The following is an 18,899-nucleotide window of genomic DNA, read 5'->3' as shown; positions in this document are numbered from 1 at the left end:
TTGTTGTGTTGCTGGTTTGAGCCCTGGGAGGAGCTAAAAAGTGCCTAAAGAACATCCAATAGTCAATGGTTAATGAAATACAAATGGTATAGAGGGAAATAGTCCTATAATTTCTATAATAACTTCAACCTAACTCCTTACCTGGGAATATTGAAGACTCATGTTAAAAGGAACCACCAGCTTTCACATGTTCTCATGTTCTGAGCAAGGAACTGAAATGTTAGCTTTCTTATATAGCACATATTGCACTTTTACTTTCTTCTCCAACACTTTGTTTTTGCATTATTTAAACCAAATTGAACATGTTTCATTATTTTCTTGAGGCTAAATTGATTTTATTGATGTATTATATTAAGTTAAAATAAGTATTCATTCAGTATTGTTGTAATTGTCATTATTACAAATAAATAAATAAAAAATGGCTGAATAATCGGTATCGGCTTTTGGGTCCTTCAATAATCAGTATCGGTATCGGCATTGAAAAATCATAATCGGTCGACCTCTAATACGCACGCACGCACGCACGCACGCACGCACGCACGTACGCACGCACGCACGCACGCACGCACGCACGCACGCACGCACGCACGCACGCACGCACACACACACGCACACACACACACACACACACACACACACACACACACACACACACACACACACACACAGAGAGAGACAAATGACAGACTAATTGTATACTTATCCCCTATTCTCCCTCTGCCTCTATCCTTCATTCATTCGTTCATTCTTTCCACTCTGTCCCTGGTGTGGCGTTGCCATTGAAGCTAGTTGAGGCCGGCCACACAAAGACACCCCGTTGACGTTAGAATAAAGAACTCTCCAGCGACAACATGTTTGAAAGCGCACGCAAGCCTCCCTCGTCTGCCGTGTCGGAAGAATAGCCTCGCATCAGATAAAGGCTTTTCCAATTTCAAATATTCCTTCCACTTTGAAGGGTGTTTATCGCAAATCCAATAATTTGCATATTATTTTCTAAGTGTGTTTTCTGTACTTGCTTCTTTTGTCACGTAAAAATGAATGAAAGTGTGGAGGGATTGAGGTGGAATCACACCTTTGTCTGGTTATTGTTTGCTTCTTTTCTCAAGGAGAACTGTAATTGCTTGCGTTATCCTTGCGATGTTTTAAGTATTGTTTTGATGTCGACGGCATTCGGTTCTACTATGAAGGGTAAATGCGCCATCAAACAACAGAATATGGAATATATGCAAGGAATATACTGTATGGAAATGAGTCAGAAATTGAGGTTGGATTTATACGTGTGTGTGTGTGTGTCTTCGCCTTCTGCGAGGCAGTATAGTGCAGCCCCTGTACAATATCTTAAGGTTGGCGTGACCTTTCGTGTTTTCTTATGAATTTACACTTTGAGGAAATCCGGGTGGTGACATTTCAAAAACACCTAGCTCAGTCCAATCACAAACAACTAGCCACTAGCCACAAGCCACAAGCCACAACCCCCCCCTCCCCCGCATCTCACAGTATACTGGTACACACTGGTACACACTAGAACAAAACTTTGAGGAATTCTGTTGGGAATTTATCTGATCAATAGTTTTACAGCTGTTGTCTGCATACAATATCAAATGGATAAAATGTAGCTACGGTATATCAGTATTCTGAAGTGCATTTGGTTGACTGTACACCCACTTCTGCGGGTTCAGCTGAAAGAACCTATCTATCCTGAACCATGCTGCACCCTAATTGCATTAGAACCTTTTCGCCGTATCTTTTTTTGGGGGGGGGAGTAGAAAATCGCTGACGTAGACACTGGCACGGCGCTGGAGATAATTAACATGGAGTTTAGTAGTGTCCCTTTAAGGTTGGATGAGGACAGGGTTGGGGAGGGACTATCCTGTAACGGCAACCCATGGTGATGATGGTTGGACTCACCTTACCCACCAGTTCCTCCACGCGGGTTACAGGTTTGCCCTTCTGGTGGCGCAGGGTGGGGGGAGACTGTCCATCCCAGCCAGTCAGCTCCTCAATGCTCTTCAAGTAGAGCAGAGCCTTCAGGCCCAGGCAGTAGTCCTCAATCAGGGTGAAGTCTTGGTTCTGCACCGCACTACAAATCTGGAGAAGATGCATGCAGTGGAATGCATTTGTGTATTCGCTAACACACCCAGACAGTTGTGTCGTTGTATTCATACACACGTGGAGGTACAATTTTGGGAAATATTACGTTTTCACAGGTTTTTTGCGACAAACTATTGCCAGTAGACACTGGTAGTGCTGTGACGCGTACACATTGCGGGCAAAAAAAAATCTGCCAATACCGACCTAACATTTTAGTGCCCGCAACTGTATACCCACACACACACGTACACTAAGCAATGTGTCTGTCACCAGGAGGCTATATTTCTAAGAAGTAGCAGAGAAGACACACAGCCGTATGCAGCCTAATGTGTCAAAACCACCGAGGCTTTCACCGAGGGTGTCATCTATTTATGCTACATTATTTGGTGGCATAATGAGTGTGTTCGCATTTATTTATTTATAAACAGATTTCTGAGGCTCGGACCCCCCCGCTGAGATAATAGGTTTATTTGCTCTAGCAACTTGTTCAGTGTATTATATTAGGATTAGGATTTACATGAAGCTTGTTACTGGCAATCTGTTGCCATAGCAGCCGGGGGTATACACAACCAAAGCGTTGGGTAAATTCCTTATTAGGCAGTGACAAAGCTTTGTGTGAAAGAAGATAATGTTTTTGTGTTGGGAAAGGAGAGAGGAAGGGATGGAGAGGAGGAGGAGGGATGAGGGAGAGACAGAGAGATCGAGAGAGCCGAAAAAGCTCTTTGATGTGATGGCTTCATCTTTTGTAAAAACAAGGAAGTAAATTCCCTGGGAAGGCGATTGATGTCGATGACGATCACTAATAGACTAATAATCATATAGAATGTAATGCAAGCTTGGAGTTAAATCCTATTAAAAATGGATCAGTGTTGAATATCAGACAAAAGACACATCGACGCTAACATGAATGTAACATGAATGTTCCACACTGAGCTGTTCTCAAGACTTGCTTTAGCCCTCATTTCCCTCATGTCCTTGTGTGTGGTTGAATATCCAAAAAGTGTGATTATACTGAAAAACAACATACTGACACACAGCTGGGTACCCAGATGTGTAATTCGATCTGTTTGTGCATTTTTATCATTAGTCCTCATTTGTCATCTGACTATAAATGTTAGCACAACCTAACTATATCACAAGTCAACTACAGTACAAGTTGACTAGGTACCTATGACAAACATATTCAGCTACCAGGCTAGTGGTTAGTGCACTTAAAAAAAAGAAACCATTTTGATCTTGTCTCATCGCTGCAACTCCTCAACGGGCTCGGGAAGCGAAGGTCAAGTCATGCCAATTGTGCGCCGCCCTATGGGACTCCCGATCACAGCCGGTTGTGATAGTAAGTGCACTTTTTGTTGATGTCTCTGCTTACCTGTAGAACAGAAGCTCCAGCGTGGAGGAACTGCAGGCCTGTCTCGGCTGAGTCGATCCCACCAGTTGCTAGGATGGGGAACCCTGGCAGGGCCCTGCCGATGGCGGATACAGCGCGCAGGGCAATGGGCCGGATGGCATTACCTGTGGAGATGGATCAGAATTCATGTGGAAGGATTAACGAAAAGACTTCCTCTTCAAAAACGCATTCTTAGACCTACCTTTCTTATAGAAGATGAGATTAAACCAAACGCATATGTTGTGTAAATAGCAGAGTTGGTCTGTTTCTCAATCTCTCCAGAAATAGATACAGTGTAACATATGAAGAGTACATATGGACAATCATCCAATCTCTATTTCTCACCCACACATGCAGTCATGCAGGCACACACACATACACACACACACACATACACACACACACACACACACACACACACACACACACACACACACACACACACACACACACACACACACACACACACACACACACACACACACACACACACACACACACACACACACACACACACACACACACACACACACACACACACACACACACACACCCCAATGAGGTCCAATCCAGGCCACTCTATCATTAGTTGGCTGTCATGGGGTCCCTACAGGATGGGGTTGGCTGTGCTCTGTGATCAGGCAGACAGATGGAGACATTTATCACATTACATTTAACCTGGTTCCCCCACTAGGTTCTCGCTCATTGATCACAGTATAGCCTTGTACACATGTATTTGACCAGAGAGGCTCATACGTACACACGTTGGCAACACACAGACACATCCATATATACTTGAACATAAGCGTTCACACACACACACACACACACACACACACACACACACACACACACACACACACACACACACACACACACACACACACACACACACACACACACACACACACACACACACACACACACACACACACACACACACACACACACACACACACACACACACACACACACACACACACACACACACATGCCCACTAGGTTGACAGATAGAGACAGCACCCTCTCTCCTCCCATGCTAAATGATCCTCATTAACTAATGCCAGCCTCTGAAATTGGGATGATGAATTGAATCAAAGCATACATTTTTGCATATTCTCCATGGATGGTTAATTATATGCATATTCATGGCTCTTGCTCTCTCCGCCCTCTTTGTTCCTTGGCGCTTCTACTTTCCTTCTCCTCCTCCTCTTCTCTCCCTCTTCCGACTGAAGTCTCCTAAAGTGATGCTCTTCTACTTTTGTCTCCCCTCACCCTCTCTGGCTAAAGTCTCCTAAATTGATGCTCTTCTACTTTTGTCTCCCCTCACCCTCTCTGGCTAAAGTCTCCTAAAGTGATGCTCTTCTACTTTTGTCTCCCCTCACCCTCTCTGTATGATGGTTCAGGTGGAGTTATTCATTTGTGTTCTGTAGAGAAGTTGAAATAAGGATGCAGTGGTAGAGAGGTACACAATGACTGCTGAATTGAGATTTGTGTATTTTAGGCCTTCCAAGAAAACTATACAGTCTATGAAACTATACAACTATACATGAAATGCTGCATGTTGAGTGGCTGCAATATGGTTGAAATCCAAAGAGAAATGAATGAACTGATGATAAGGTATTACTGTAAATTATCATGTGGCGACCTTATTGTTTTTAGCCTAGGCATTTTTCACACTCCCTTTTCAAGCATTCCTTCTTAGGTAAAATATGAAATAGGCAATCATTTTTGGTTAAGGGCCACATCGTGATGTAAAAAATCAGGTGAGTTATTTGAAAACGTATAGGTCCATACACATTTCTACATAGGCTACTTGCTATCTAGTTTTAGACATGAAAGAGTGGCCTGGAGTCTTTTTTTAAACCAAAATATGATTTTCCCAAAACCTCCCGCGGACCAGATTGAATGGGCTCGCGGGCCGGATCTGGCCTGCGGGCCACCCTTGCTCAAGAATATACTTCTTCTCTTCCTTTATAACCGAGCGGGGGCCACCTATGTTTTATGTCAGTTGGACTCCAGTCCTTTTTTTCAAATGTGAAAAATCTAATGAGTGTCACTTATGGAGGCCCTCCTGGCCAAAAGTAGAAATGTGTGACCCCCCCCACTCCTGGCCCTTTAGGACAGTAATGTTCAATGACCCAGTCGAAAGGGGGGAGGGAGCTGGACTGCCCCCAGCTAGGGGACTCCTGAGAGTATGGAGCTACAGCCCCAGCCATATACACAAGTTACACCAGGAGAACTACATTATGACAGCTGGTACTTCTTGCATGAAATACTGCCTCAATAGTCTCAATCCTCATTTTGAAATGCAGGCTGCTTTCTTGACCCCGCGACTGCCTGAGACTGGCTCAGAAGGTGTGTTGGCAGCTGAGAAAGAGGGAGGGAACGAGCTGGGAGAAGAGCGGCATAATCATACTACACGCGCACGCACACGCACACACACACGCGTGCACACACACACACACACTCTAGTATACACACGGGGGCTTTACACCGACAGACTTGAACACACAATAGCGGACTGTAGCTGTAAGGTAATAGCACTGCTTACAAGACAAAGTGTTTGTGTGTGTGGGTGCGTGTTACTTACCAGACACTCCTCCGTAGGTGGTGCGCTTGCCCTTGCCGATGCCAGGCCAGGGGGTGCTGTCAGCTTTTAGGCCCATCATTCCAGACACTGTGTTGGTGGCAGTGACTCCATCTGCCCCTCCTATAACAACAAGAACACAGTCACTATTGAGCTAGATATTGCTGAAATTCCAGTCATTCAAAAATGGTTGTCTGCTGCACCTTCCCCTCCACCCCCCATTCTAGAAATACTTCAACCTCCCTTCACATTCTCTCCCAACATGAGGAAAAAAAGGAACAAATGAGAAAAAAAGAGGATGGGGGGGCAGGGATTTGAAGCTTGGTCTCGTTTCATTTCGGACCGACAACGTCAACAGCCGATCACAGTGGATTTCACATAGTCTCACAGTAGGAGAGCTGATCCAGGATTAGGATTCTCCTGTCCACATAATCATATTCATGTCAAAGGCAAAACTGATCCTATATAAGCACTCCTACTCTGAGACTCTGGACTGTCGCTACCTTCGCGTGCAGCCTTCGCAATGTCCACGATGTTGGTGACGTTGGGCGTGAGCTTGGCGAAGAAGGGGATCTTGGCGGTCTGTCTCACCCACCGACAGATGTTCATCACCATCACAGGATCCTATAACAACAGATTCAGGATCAGTTTGAGGAAATAAATACAATATAGTATAATGAAGTTGTCCTCTGAAGAGGGGTGTTGCTGGCTCCAAATTTTAAAAAGGATGATCTCACCCATTTTTCACGAGTGCTAACTTGTGAAGTTTCGAAAATGTTGACGTTTGTGAGGAATTAGGCCACTAAACCAACCTCCATCTGTTGTAGCATTGAAATGTTTGACAGGTTTTTGCAAATATACCCTTTTTGTCATAATGTAAGCACGCACGCGCACAAACACGCACGCACACACAGCTCTGTCTGAGTTCCTCCTTTAAGCTCTGATGGGAAAGAAAAACACTGTTGTGTCCATACAGGTTCCTTCAAAGACCCTGCAGCTCCACTGTTGCATTTTCATAGCAGCTCAGTTGCTCTTTCTCCCTCTGTCTTCCTCCTCCTCTCTCTCCCTCCATCTCTACTCCTCTCTCTACCTCTCTCTCTACTTACTACCTTCTTGCCCTTTGTGCTGTTTCTGTGCCCAATAATGTTTGTACCATGTTTTGTACTGCTACCATCTTGTGCTTCTGCCATGTTGGGTTGCTACCATGTTGTTGTCATGTTGTGTTGCTACCATGATGCGTTGTCATGTGTTGCTGCCATGCTCTGTTGTTGTCTTAGGTCTCTTTACTTAGTGTTGTGTTGTCTCTCTTGATGTATGTTTTATCCTATATTTTAATTTAATTTATTTTAAATTTTTAATCCCAGCCCTGTCCCTGTAGGAGGCCATTTGCCTTTTGGTAGGCCGTCAATGTAAATAAGAATAAGAACTGACCTGCCTAGTTAAATAGAGGTTAAATAAAAAATAAAACATTTATCAAACTCCTCTCTCTCTCTACTTTTCTCTCTACCTCTCTCTCTCCCTCTGCCTCTCTGTCTACCTCTCTCTCTACCTCTCTCCGCCTCTCTGTCTACCTCTCTCTCTACCTCTCTCTCTCCTCTCTCCCTCTCTCTACCTCTCTGTCTACCCCTCTCTCTACCTCTCTCCCTCTCTCTACCTCTCTCTCTACAGCTCTCCCTTCCTTATTTCTGCCTCCTCCCTCTCTCTTTCTTTGCACCCTCTCTCAGGACACAGTTCTACTCGTTGGCACATACTGTTCACCCATTGGCAGTGGTATTTTGTTCTCCTGTGTTAACTGAAGTGAGATTGATGATGGCTGAGCCATATCCCCAAGGTACTGTGGTAAAGGCTGCCTGTCTGTCCACACCAAAGTTATTGACAACCTTGTTAAAGATGAGCAATCATGACTGTATAACATAAATAATTAAAATACTGAGTTGTTTTGTATGCAAAAAAGGGGGAAATTATATTACTTCATACTAATACAATTGCTCAAAGAAAGACAAGTAATATATTTTTTTCTCAAAAAGGTAAGGGTCAAAATAATTGACACCGCTAAAGATTCTTATAAATAAAGTAGTCAAAAGTTTGGTATTTGTGACCCATTTCAGGAAACTAGCCGTATGTCACGGGTCACTACTTCACAGGAGAGCCATTTGAACGTAACCTTTTTTTAAATTATCAAAATGCGTTTTTTGGCAGAAATGCCAGCTTGAACATGTAAACTTTCATGTGCCTTAATAACAAACTTGTATGCCATCTGTAAATACAAATACAATTGTTAAATTACATCTTCAACTAAGGGCAACCATGTCATCGAACAGGAAACATGTCTGTCCATGATGTATACGGGTAAGATAGTCTAGCTAGCTACATGTTCATATATTACACATTTCTAATTTTGACAGAAAAGGGGTTTAATTTCAAGTTAAAGTGTACTGTTAGCTAGCTAACGTTACGTGTATGATCTCATTATTCATATCTCAGAGCCATTTGTTTGGCTAGTTATAGCCTAATGTTAGCTAGCTAACATTGAACCTGGTTAGTTAGCTATCTGCAGATTCGTGCAGTGTAGTAATGTCATGAGTTGGGATTATGGTTCATTGTTTTGCTATCTACATGTCTTAACAAAAGACTCCACTATACAAGCAACCATTTCAGGTGAGTTCAATTTCAGAGCACTCTCGTCTGAGTGTGCCAGAGCGCAGAATAAATTATGAATTTACGAACTCTCAACACCCGTTGAATATGGCTGGAGTCAGTAGACGTTTGCAAAAAAAGCATAATTAAATTGTTGCCTGCAGCACAGTTACAGTCACCAACGCTCTGGATAACATGAAAACAGCCTAACCAACTCTGCTAGGGCGATTAAAATGGTCAGAGTTTGGGTGGGGGCTAAAGATTAAGAGGATGTGAATGATGCGGAATGGATGTAGACAAAGAAGAGCCCTCCAGTAGCCCCCATTCAAAGGCCATTTTCTCAAAAGTGAGGTTACAAGTTTATCAACTTTCAGCTGCTGCATGCATCCCTTATGTAAAAAAGCACCATTTAAAATATTGCTACATAAATCCGAATCAAGGCGGTCGGTCACATTTGGTCCCATATTCCTAGCATGCAGTGACTACTTGTTTGATGCATTTGCCATTTGTTTTGGTTTTGTTTCAGATAATTTTCTTCCAGTAGAATATATTTTTAGGGCCTCTCGAGTGGCACAGCAGTCTAAGGCATTGCATCACAGTGCTAGAAGCGTCACTACAGACCTGGGTTCAATCCCGGGCTGTATCACAACCTGCCGAGATCGGGAATCCCATTAGGGGACGGTTTGGCCGGGGGGGCTTTACTTGGCTCATTGTGCTCTAGTGACTCCTTGTGGCGGGCCAGGCGCCTGCAGGCTGACCTCGGTCGTCTGGTGAACGTTTCCCCTGACACATTGGTGCAGCTGGCTTCCCGGGTTAAGCAGGTGGATGTTAAGAAGCTCGGTTTGGTGGGGCATGTTTCGGAGGACGCGTGACATAATGAGAAAAGATCGAAATTGGGGAGAAAAAAGCTGTAAAAAAATGAATCAATATTTTTTTTTGAACACTTCCCCATTAAATGTGGATGCTACCATGGTTACGGATAATCCTGAATGAATTGTGAAAAATGATGAGTTTACAGAGGGACAAAGATCATAACCAAAATACATGCTATCCTCCCCTGTTATTGGTAAGAGTTTAGCATGTTAGCATGTCTTCGGGGTATGATATTTGATCTCTTTTTTATAGTGATTGGTGCCACTATTATTGTAGTGACTCAATCTGTGTTTGTGATACTTGTATATGGCAATGTGATTAGCCTGAGGTAGCATTTGTCCGTTGAAACCATTAAAATCTGGGTGATGCACAGCATACTAAACAGCTATTTAACAGTGCAGGTCTTCTGCCCAACGAGAGCCTTTCTCTGTGGTTCTCTAAGTGTGAACTCTGTTCCGCTGTGTGTGTATGTGATCATTAGTGTATACGTGTGCGAATACACTTATATTTGTGTGTGTGTGTGTGTGTGTGTGTGTGTGTCTGTGTGTGTGTGTTTGTGTGTCCACCAGAGTGGGTCGTGGGAGGGATGTGGGCGGCATGTGTTTTTAACAAGGCTGGCAGCGAAACACAAATGAGAAAGCCTGACCGGGGGAAGAAACTGGAATGTATATGGATGGGAAAAACGGAGTGATGGAGAGAACACAAGTGAAAGAGGGAGAACCGATGATTTTTATTGTCGATTTTAATGTATTATTCAACATGGGATCATGCAAATAAAGCTTCTTTGAATTTGAAAGGCAAGTGTGAATAAAAGTTAACAAATACACTGAGTGTACAAAACATTAGGAAGGATTTTTAAGCCTTGAGACAATTGAGACATGGATTGTGTATGTGTGCCATTTAGAGGTTGAACAGGCAAGACAAAAGATTGAAGTGCCTTTGAACGGGGTATGGTAGTAGGTACCAGGTGCACCGGTTTGATTGTGTCATGAACTGCAATGCTGCTGGGTTTTTCACACTGAACAGTTTCCTGTGTGTATCAAGAATGGTCCACCACCCAAAGGACATCCAGCCAACTTGACACAACTGTGGGGACTCAACATGGGCCAGCATCCCTTGGACTCACCTTGTATCCATGCCCCGACGAATTGAGGCTGTTCTGAGGGCAAAAGGTGCAACTGCACTCAGTGTATATGGCAAGAAACAGAAAATGAGAGATGACGGAGGGAGAGATGAAGGAGGGATGGGAATCGAGAGAAAGGAAGAGGAAGGGAGAGAGAGGGTAAACAATGTAAATAGCTATGTCAACAGCTGGAGTAATGACAGAGGATTGACAGATCAGTGGAAGAAACAGCCTTTCATGTCCATAATGTGTAGGGATGTTGGAGAATGGGGTGTATCTGCAGTTTGCGAGAAGAAAGGAATAGGTGTGTGTGTGTGTGTGCGCGTGTGCTTGTGTGTGTGTGTGTGTATAAAAAACACTAGTAAGCCTGTCCTGGAAGGCTAAAACTGTGTGTGTTTTAACAGATGCTGTGGTAAGAACCTAATGTCCTCACAGAGGGTGGTGATGCTGGTCTGTGAAGCAGGCACACACACTCACACGCACACTCCTGTGACAGCTTATAAAAGACTTTGGGCTGCAAGTGTGTGCTGCAAGTGTGTGTGCAGCAACCAAAGCCCCTGGCCTGCGAGGACCTCTCTCAGCAATGTGGATGTAAAGTACTGCCTCCTGCAGCAACCTACCTTTAGGCCTCCCCTAACTCATCATACCCCTCCCACACGCCACACAAGCCCAGAGAGAGGTGTCCTCCTTGGGAGAGCTTTGCATTTTTGATCCAGTGCAGCCTGAATGGGCCAATATGACATATGTTTCCCTTTGTCTCTTTTACAGTGTGGTGGGTGGTGCGGTGAGGCCCAGGAAGACCATCTCGTGGTGTTGTGGGACATTAAGTGCCACTGTATATCAACGGCTCCATAAAAAAAGAGCCTGTGCAGCAAGGCAATAGCTCTGATCCTCAGGCACATCGTCTACTTTTGATCTCGGGGGGGCTTTTGTTTCGGTTTTAACACAATACTTCAATGTGACTCCTGTATTGAGGGAAAGGCCCATCAAAGTGACTGGGGCAGAAGTAAAAGATGGTTTCCTTGCCCTGAGCTGTAGAGGGATCTATCCACGCAGAACAAAGCATAGATCGAATAGAGGAGGGGGGATAGAGTTTTGGAGGCTTTGTGGGCTACGCCTTCAGAGTTGAGGGAAAGGGAATAACAGGAGAATGAGAAGCACAACCATGGACAGATCCTAGGCCTTCAGAGGAGAGTGAGAGGGAATCACAGGAGAATGAGAAGCAGGACCATGGACAGCTCCTAGGCCTTGGGGAAGGCAATATGAAGGCATGGTATGGTATGTAACTATGTACTGCTTTCTTTCTTGGGCCGAGGCTGTGATACCTTTAATTATGTGTTTGTGTATACCGTGTGTGTATGCATATGTGTGTGTCTGCACTCAGTACACTATATATTTGTGTATATTCTGTGTGGGGGATGTAGTGTCAGTGGACACACACACACACACACACACACACACACACACACACACACACACACACACACACACACACACACACACACACACACACACACACACACACACACACACACACACACACACACACACACACACACACACACACACACACACACACACACACACACACACACACACACACACACACACACACACACAGAGAGAGAGATATGTTTATTGGACTGCTGATGGAGAAGCGTGCCACAGCCAGCCCCTCTCTCCGTGAGGATCACTAATTTGTTTTCTAAAACTGACCTGGGGGCTGTGGCTAATGGCCACGGACATAACACATTAAAGTAACACACGTCTCCAAAACCCACAAAACTAACTCATTTCAGTTATCTATATTTTCTCTATTCTTATCTATCTACAGTTGAAGTCGGAAGTTTACATACACCTTAGCCAAATACATTTAAACTCAGTATTTCACAATTCCTGACATTTAATCCTAGTAAAAACTCCCTGTCTTAGGTCAGTTAGGATCACCACTTTATTTTAAGAACGTGAAATGTCAGAATAATCGTAGAGAGAATGATTTATTTCAGCTTTTATTTCTTTCATCACATTCCCAGTGGGTCAGAAGTTTACATACACTCAATTAGTATTTGGTAGCATTGCCTTTAAATTGTTTAACTTGGGTCAAATGTTTTGGGTAGCCTTCCACAAGCTTCCCACAATAAGTTGGATGAATTTTTGCCCATTCCTCCTGCCAGAGCTGATGTAACTGAGTCAGGTTTGTAGGCCTCCTTGCTCGCACATGCTTTTTCAGTTCTGCCCACAAATTGTCTATGGGATTGAGGTCAGGGCTTTGTGATTGCCACTCCAATACCTTTGTTGTCCTTAAGCCATTTTGCTACAACTTTGGAAGTATTTATTTTAATTTTATTTTACCTTTATCTAACCAGGCAAGTCAGTTAAGAACAAATTCTTATTTTCAATGACGGCCTGGGAACAGTGGGTTAACTGCCTGTTCAGGGGCAGAATGACAGATTTGTACCTTGTCGGCTCGGGGGTTTGAACTTGCAACCTTCCGGTTACTAGTCCAACGCTCTAACCACTAGGCTACCCTGCCGCTACTTGGGGTCATTGTCCATTTGGAAGACCCATTTGCGACCAAGCTTTAACTTTAACTGATATCTTGAGATGTTGCTTCAATATATCCACATAATTAAATTTTTTCATGATGCCATCTATTTTGTGAAGTGCACCAGTCCTTCCTGCAGCAAAGCACCCCCATAACATGATGCTGCTACCTCCGTGCTTCACGGTTGGGATGGTGTTCTTCGGCTTGCAAGCCTCCCCCTTTTTCCTCCAAAGATAACGATGGTCATTATGGCCAAACAGGTCTATTTTAGTTTCATCAGTCCAAAGGACATTTCTCCAAAAAGTACAGTCTTTGTCCCCATGTGAAGTTGCAAACCGTAGTCTGGCTTTTTGGAGCACTGGTTTTGGAGCAGAGGCTTCTTCCTTGCGGAGCAGCCTTTCAGGTTATGTCAATATAGGACTTGTTTTACTGTGGATATAGATACTTTTGTACCTGTTTCCTCCAGCATCCAGCATCTTCACAAGGTCCTTTGCTGTTGTTCTGGGATTGATTTGCACTTTTCGCACCAAAGTACGTTAATCTCTAGGAGACAGAATGTGTCTCCTTCCTGAGTGGTATGACGGCTGCATGGTCCCATGGTGTTTATACTTGCATATTATTTTTGAACAGATGAACGTGGTATCTTCAGGGGGTTGGAAATTCATCCCAAGGATGAACCAGACTTGTGGAGGTATACAATTTGTTTTCTGAGGTCTTGGCTGATTTCTTTTGATTTTCCCATGATGTCAAGCAAAGAGGCACTGAGTTTGAAGGTAGGCCTTGAATTGTGATACAGTGGATTATAAGTGAAATAATCTGCCTGTAAACAATTGTTGGAAAAATTACTTGTGTCATCCATAAAGTAGATGTCCTAACCGACTCGCCCAAATACAGTTTGTTAACAAGAAAGTTGTGGAGTGGTTGAAAAACAAGTATTAATGACTCCAACCTAAAAGTACGTAAACTTCCGACTTCAACTGTTTGTTGTAGTTTTAATAACATCCACAGGCCTAGCCAGCGTAATGATATAATTGTGGTTCTAGTCTTTGTAAGATCTTAAATTGGTGCCACCTCCAGCAGTGAGCTCTGTTTTCAGATGGTAGCTTTTTAATAGGTCATTCCCTGTGGTTAGTTTCTGTAGCATAGCTTTTGTGCTGGGAGGTCAAAGCTTATTGTTAGCATTTCTGGAAGATGTACCAGCAAGCAGCCGTAATCCCATGCTTATGTGTCATTAAATCATTTCTCTTGCATTGTCTTAGAATCTGAAAAAGATGTCATCCTGTGTGTGTCCCTCTCTCTCTGCGCCTATACGTGTGTGGCCACCGTCAGTGTGATTAAATGCTATTTCCTTGCTTTAGTTCACGCAGAGGTTACCTGCCAGGAGGCAGAGGCCTGTGATTAGCCTTGTGTCCTTACAGAGGGGGGATCCACACACAGTGCGGTGCCCCCTGCAGTGCTCATCATAATTTATGAGCACTGCAGGAGGCACAATGGTTCTGTCTCGTGTTTAAAGGGAAACAGGCCCAAGTCCCCTGGCGATCGTAAACTGCCAGGGTAAGAAGGCGGCAGATGGAGGAAATCAAGTCAAATCGCAGCATTGCTGTTAGAAAAGCCACCAAGTGCTACATTTGTGGTAGTGATTGGATTTTTTTGGTTAAGGCCCATTTTGGGGATTTTGACACATTTGTTTAAATCGTTTTAATCTGTAACTTTTAAGGGTTTATTACAAGATGAGTGTATGTATTCATCAGAGTGTTTCTCTGAATCTAAAGTGGAATTCTGGAAGAAATATTTTCGGGGTGTAACAAAATTGTATTTTCAAAGCAATTGGCTATGTGTATTGAGTGCATATTAAAGAATGGCGAATGATCGACCCAGGACAGAAAGGGTTGGATGTGGTTCAGCCGTGTTCCACAAGGAATTTAAAGGTCTAAGTAATGAAATGGTTTTGCCAGAGTGTGTGACACTGGTGGAGTGTGTGTGTCAGTGTGATGGCAGATACCTGTCCACAGGCCAGTCCCATGCCCCTTTCTCCCATTCCATGGGGACAGGAAAGGTTGAGCTCCAGTGCATCCGCCCCGGAGTCCTAGACAGAAAAACACACACACAACCATCAGCTGCGTCTGCATCGATGTCAATGGGAAATTCAGTGACAATTCGACTTAAGAGTGGAGATTAGGGTTCTCCCCGATGTGATTTCTCTGTGATAAAAGGAAACAAGGGAACATCCCAGCTCGGTTCCCAAGAGTTGTTTTGAGTACATTTTACTGTGACATGTTAAAATCTTCGCATAGCATAAATGATGACTACCGAACATAACAGTTCTCAAGTACCTGTCATGCCATCTGCAAAGAGACAAGTAAAGAACCGACGCGACACATCTACATTAGTATCAATGGCGACAGAAATAAAAACACTGCATGCATGAGCACGGGGATACCGCAGAAAAACACATTTCAAAGACAGACTCAACTGAGATGCGAACCGAGCATTGCAAAGGGAAAACGAGTGCCTAACACCTTTAAAAAAAACACTCTTAAAATAGCTGTGGAAACTTGTTGTTGACACGTCAAAGAAGCTATAAAATAATGGTGCTGGTGGATGGGATGGGAGAGGAGAGGAGAAATGGGTAGCGTTGGTTCCTGGGAGGAAGGAGAGTAAGAAATAAGGCATTCAACAGGCAATTACACTGTGGAGAAGCGTTCTGACAATGAATCAAAATGGCGGAAGCATCGGGACGATTTCCAGAGACCCTTTATTTCTCAGTCCCATCCAGCATGCCTGCAGAATGTCAGGCCACCACAATCTATGGCCTTCCTCACAACTGACAGCCATTAGAGAGCAAGAATGAATAATAAGGGTTTTAGCCATTCTAAAGGAGAAGGGGGAGAGAGTGGTTGGATAGCTGGATATAGCTATTTATCATAGTCAGCTTTCAGGAGAGGAGGGGGGGGGGCATGTTGGTCGCATGGACCTCAAACTAAACTCCATGGTTAATTAAGCTAAATGGATGGGAGAGGGGAATGTATTGAGCCAAAAAGCAGAGGAGAGAGGACAGTTTTCCTAAAAGGGGCTGGCGGATTTCCTAAAAGCGTGCTTGCATCTTTCTCTGTGGGGAGGGCATATTTTTGAAAACGGAGGGCAATGAGTAACAAAGTCTGTATACCTGTGGGTCATCGTTCAGGCAAACATAAAACATGGACTGTTCTTATGGACTTGCTCATGTCAAAAAGAATTGTGTGAAAGACAGCATATCTGCATCATTTGATCGCCTGCCATCCCTAACATTTCATTTACATTACATTTACATTTAAGTCATTTAGCAGACGCTCTTATCCAGAGCGACTTACAAATTGGTGCATTCACCTTATGACATCCAGTGGAACAACCACTTTACAATAGTGCATCTAAATATTTTAAGGGGGGAGGGGGGTGAGAAGGATTACTTTATCCTATCCTAGGTATTCCTTAAAGAGGTGGGGTTTCAGGTGTCTCCGGAAGGTGGTGATTGACTCAAAAGTTTGTTCCACCATTGGGGAGCCAGAGCAGCGAACAGTTTTGACTGAGCTGAGCGGGAACTGTACTTCCTCAGTGGTAGGGAGGCGAGCAGGCCAGAGGTGGATGAACGCAGTGCCCTTATTTGGGTGTAGGGCCTGATCAGAGCCTGGAGGTACTGAGGTGCCGTTCCCCTCACAGCTCCGTAGGCAAGCACCATGGTCTTGTAGCGGATGCGAGCTTCAACTGGAAGCCAGTGGAGAGAGCGGAGGAGCGGGGTGACGTGAGAGAACTTGGGAAGGTTGAACACTAGACGGGCTGCGGCGTTCTGGATGAGTTGTAGGGGTTTAATGGCACAGGCAGGGAGCCCAGCCAACAGCGAGTTGCAGTAATCCAGACGGGAGATGACAAGTGCCTGGATTAGGACCTGCGCCGCTTCCTGTGTGAGGCAGGGTCGTACTCTGCGGATGTTGTAGAGCATGAACCTACAGGAACGGGCCACATTGAAAGTTGAGAACGACAGTTTGTTGTCCAGGATCACGCCAAGGTTCTTAGCGCTCTGGGAGGAGGACACAATGGAGTTGTCAACCGTGATGGCGAGATCATGGAACGGGCAGTCCTTCCCCGGGAGGAAGAGCAGCTCCGTCTTGCCGAAGTTCAGCTTGAGGTGGTGATCCGTCATCCACACTGATATGTCTGCCAGACATGCAGAGATGCGATTCGCCACCTGGTCATCAGAAGGGGGAAAGGAGAAGATTAATTGTGTGTCGTCTGCATAGCAATGATAGGAGAGACCATGTGAGGTTATGACAGAGCCAAGTGACTTGGTGTATAGCGAGAATAGGAGAGGGCCTAGAACAGAGCCCTGGGGGACACCAGTGGTGAGAGCGCGTGGTGAGGAGACAGATTCTCGCCACGCCACCTGGTAGGAGCGACCTGTCAGGTAGGACGCAATCCAAGCGTGGGCCGCGCCGGAGATGCCCAACTCGGAGAGGGTGGAGAGGAGGATCTGATGGTTCACAGTATCGAAGGCAGCCGATAGGTCTAGAAGGATGAGAGCAGAGGAGAGAGAGTTAGCTTTAGCGGTGCGGAGCGCCTCCGTGATACAGAGAAGAGCAGTCTCAGTTGAATGGCTATTTCCACATATTACATATACATATAATTTCCACATACACTAAGTCATTAATGTTGACGAGTTGTACACCCTGTGGCCGTGAGCTCACCTGATTGCGCCAGTCAATGTAAATGGCATCAGACAGCCTTGGATAGTGCTAAACACTAGACATCAACATTCTGATAACCAAGACAATAGAAGGAAGGGAAGCGCTGCTAGGGTGCACAATAGGCTTGGGAGATAGAAAGTGCTCTTTGGTAAAAGGGGTTCATTGGTCATCAAAAAAGGACCAAGGCACTCCTCGTATCATTAAAATGCTTTTATTTGTATGGCATGTCGAATGGAAATCAAGATTTTAGAACTCGTCTTCGTCAGGGAGTACAACGACTGCCTTGGTCCTACTCACATGTGACCTTGGCGTACAAAGACAGTTACCACTGAATTAACAAACGTTTCCCCATTGGCACAAGTGAGCCCTATTGTCTGGTGTCACACAGTACATCTACGTTGAGTTCTCTGAAAGGCTCCGATTCACTGCTCTTCATCTTTACGCATTAAGTTTAAGCTGTCCAGAATGATGGACGCTGTGTGTGTGTGTCTGTTTATGTTTGTCTGTGAGAGCAGGTGTATCTCATTTTGCCTGTGAACATCTCAGGGCCCTGCAGATACGCTCCACTTCAGAGCCAGAGGCCTCAACACGCACGCCCGCACCACACACACGCACGCACGCACGCACGCACGCACACACGCACACAGACACACACACACACACACACACACACACACACACACACACACACACACACACACACACACACACACACACACACACACACACACACACACACACACACACACACACACACACACACACACACACACACACACACACACACACACACAGCTCATTTATTAGGGCTGACGTTAACTTCGACAGAGTTTAAGTACCCCAGCTTGATCAAAGCTAAACTAGCCCTCACTATCAAAAATGTTATCACATCAAGGCTGCTTTGATAGACAATTCATCTGGTAAAATAAAAA

At 44.6% G+C, this 18,899-nt stretch overlaps 1 protein-coding gene across 1 annotated transcript in view; it reads right to left on the bottom strand.

Annotated features, from left to right (window-relative positions):
* Positions 1-18,899, bottom strand: part of LOC124009398 (dihydropyrimidine dehydrogenase [NADP(+)]) — a 144,237-nt gene that overhangs the window by 9,078 nt on the left and 116,260 nt on the right. The window contains exons 16-20 of the mRNA XM_046321200.1: positions 15,252-15,335; positions 6,575-6,695; positions 6,075-6,194; positions 3,464-3,606; positions 1,909-2,088 (exon numbers count right to left, since the gene is read on the bottom strand). Of these exons, the coding sequence (XP_046177156.1) occupies positions 1,909-2,088; positions 3,464-3,606; positions 6,075-6,194; positions 6,575-6,695; positions 15,252-15,335 (648 nt within the window). The remainder of the gene's footprint in view (positions 1-1,908; positions 2,089-3,463; positions 3,607-6,074; positions 6,195-6,574; positions 6,696-15,251; positions 15,336-18,899) is intronic.

Source organism: Oncorhynchus gorbuscha, linkage group LG22 (assembly GCF_021184085.1).
Source record: "Oncorhynchus gorbuscha isolate QuinsamMale2020 ecotype Even-year linkage group LG22, OgorEven_v1.0, whole genome shotgun sequence".
Lineage (NCBI taxonomy): Eukaryota > Metazoa > Chordata > Actinopteri > Salmoniformes > Salmonidae > Oncorhynchus > Oncorhynchus gorbuscha.
Note: the sequence above shows the minus strand (reverse complement) of the source record. Positions and strands in the feature narration are given on the sequence as shown.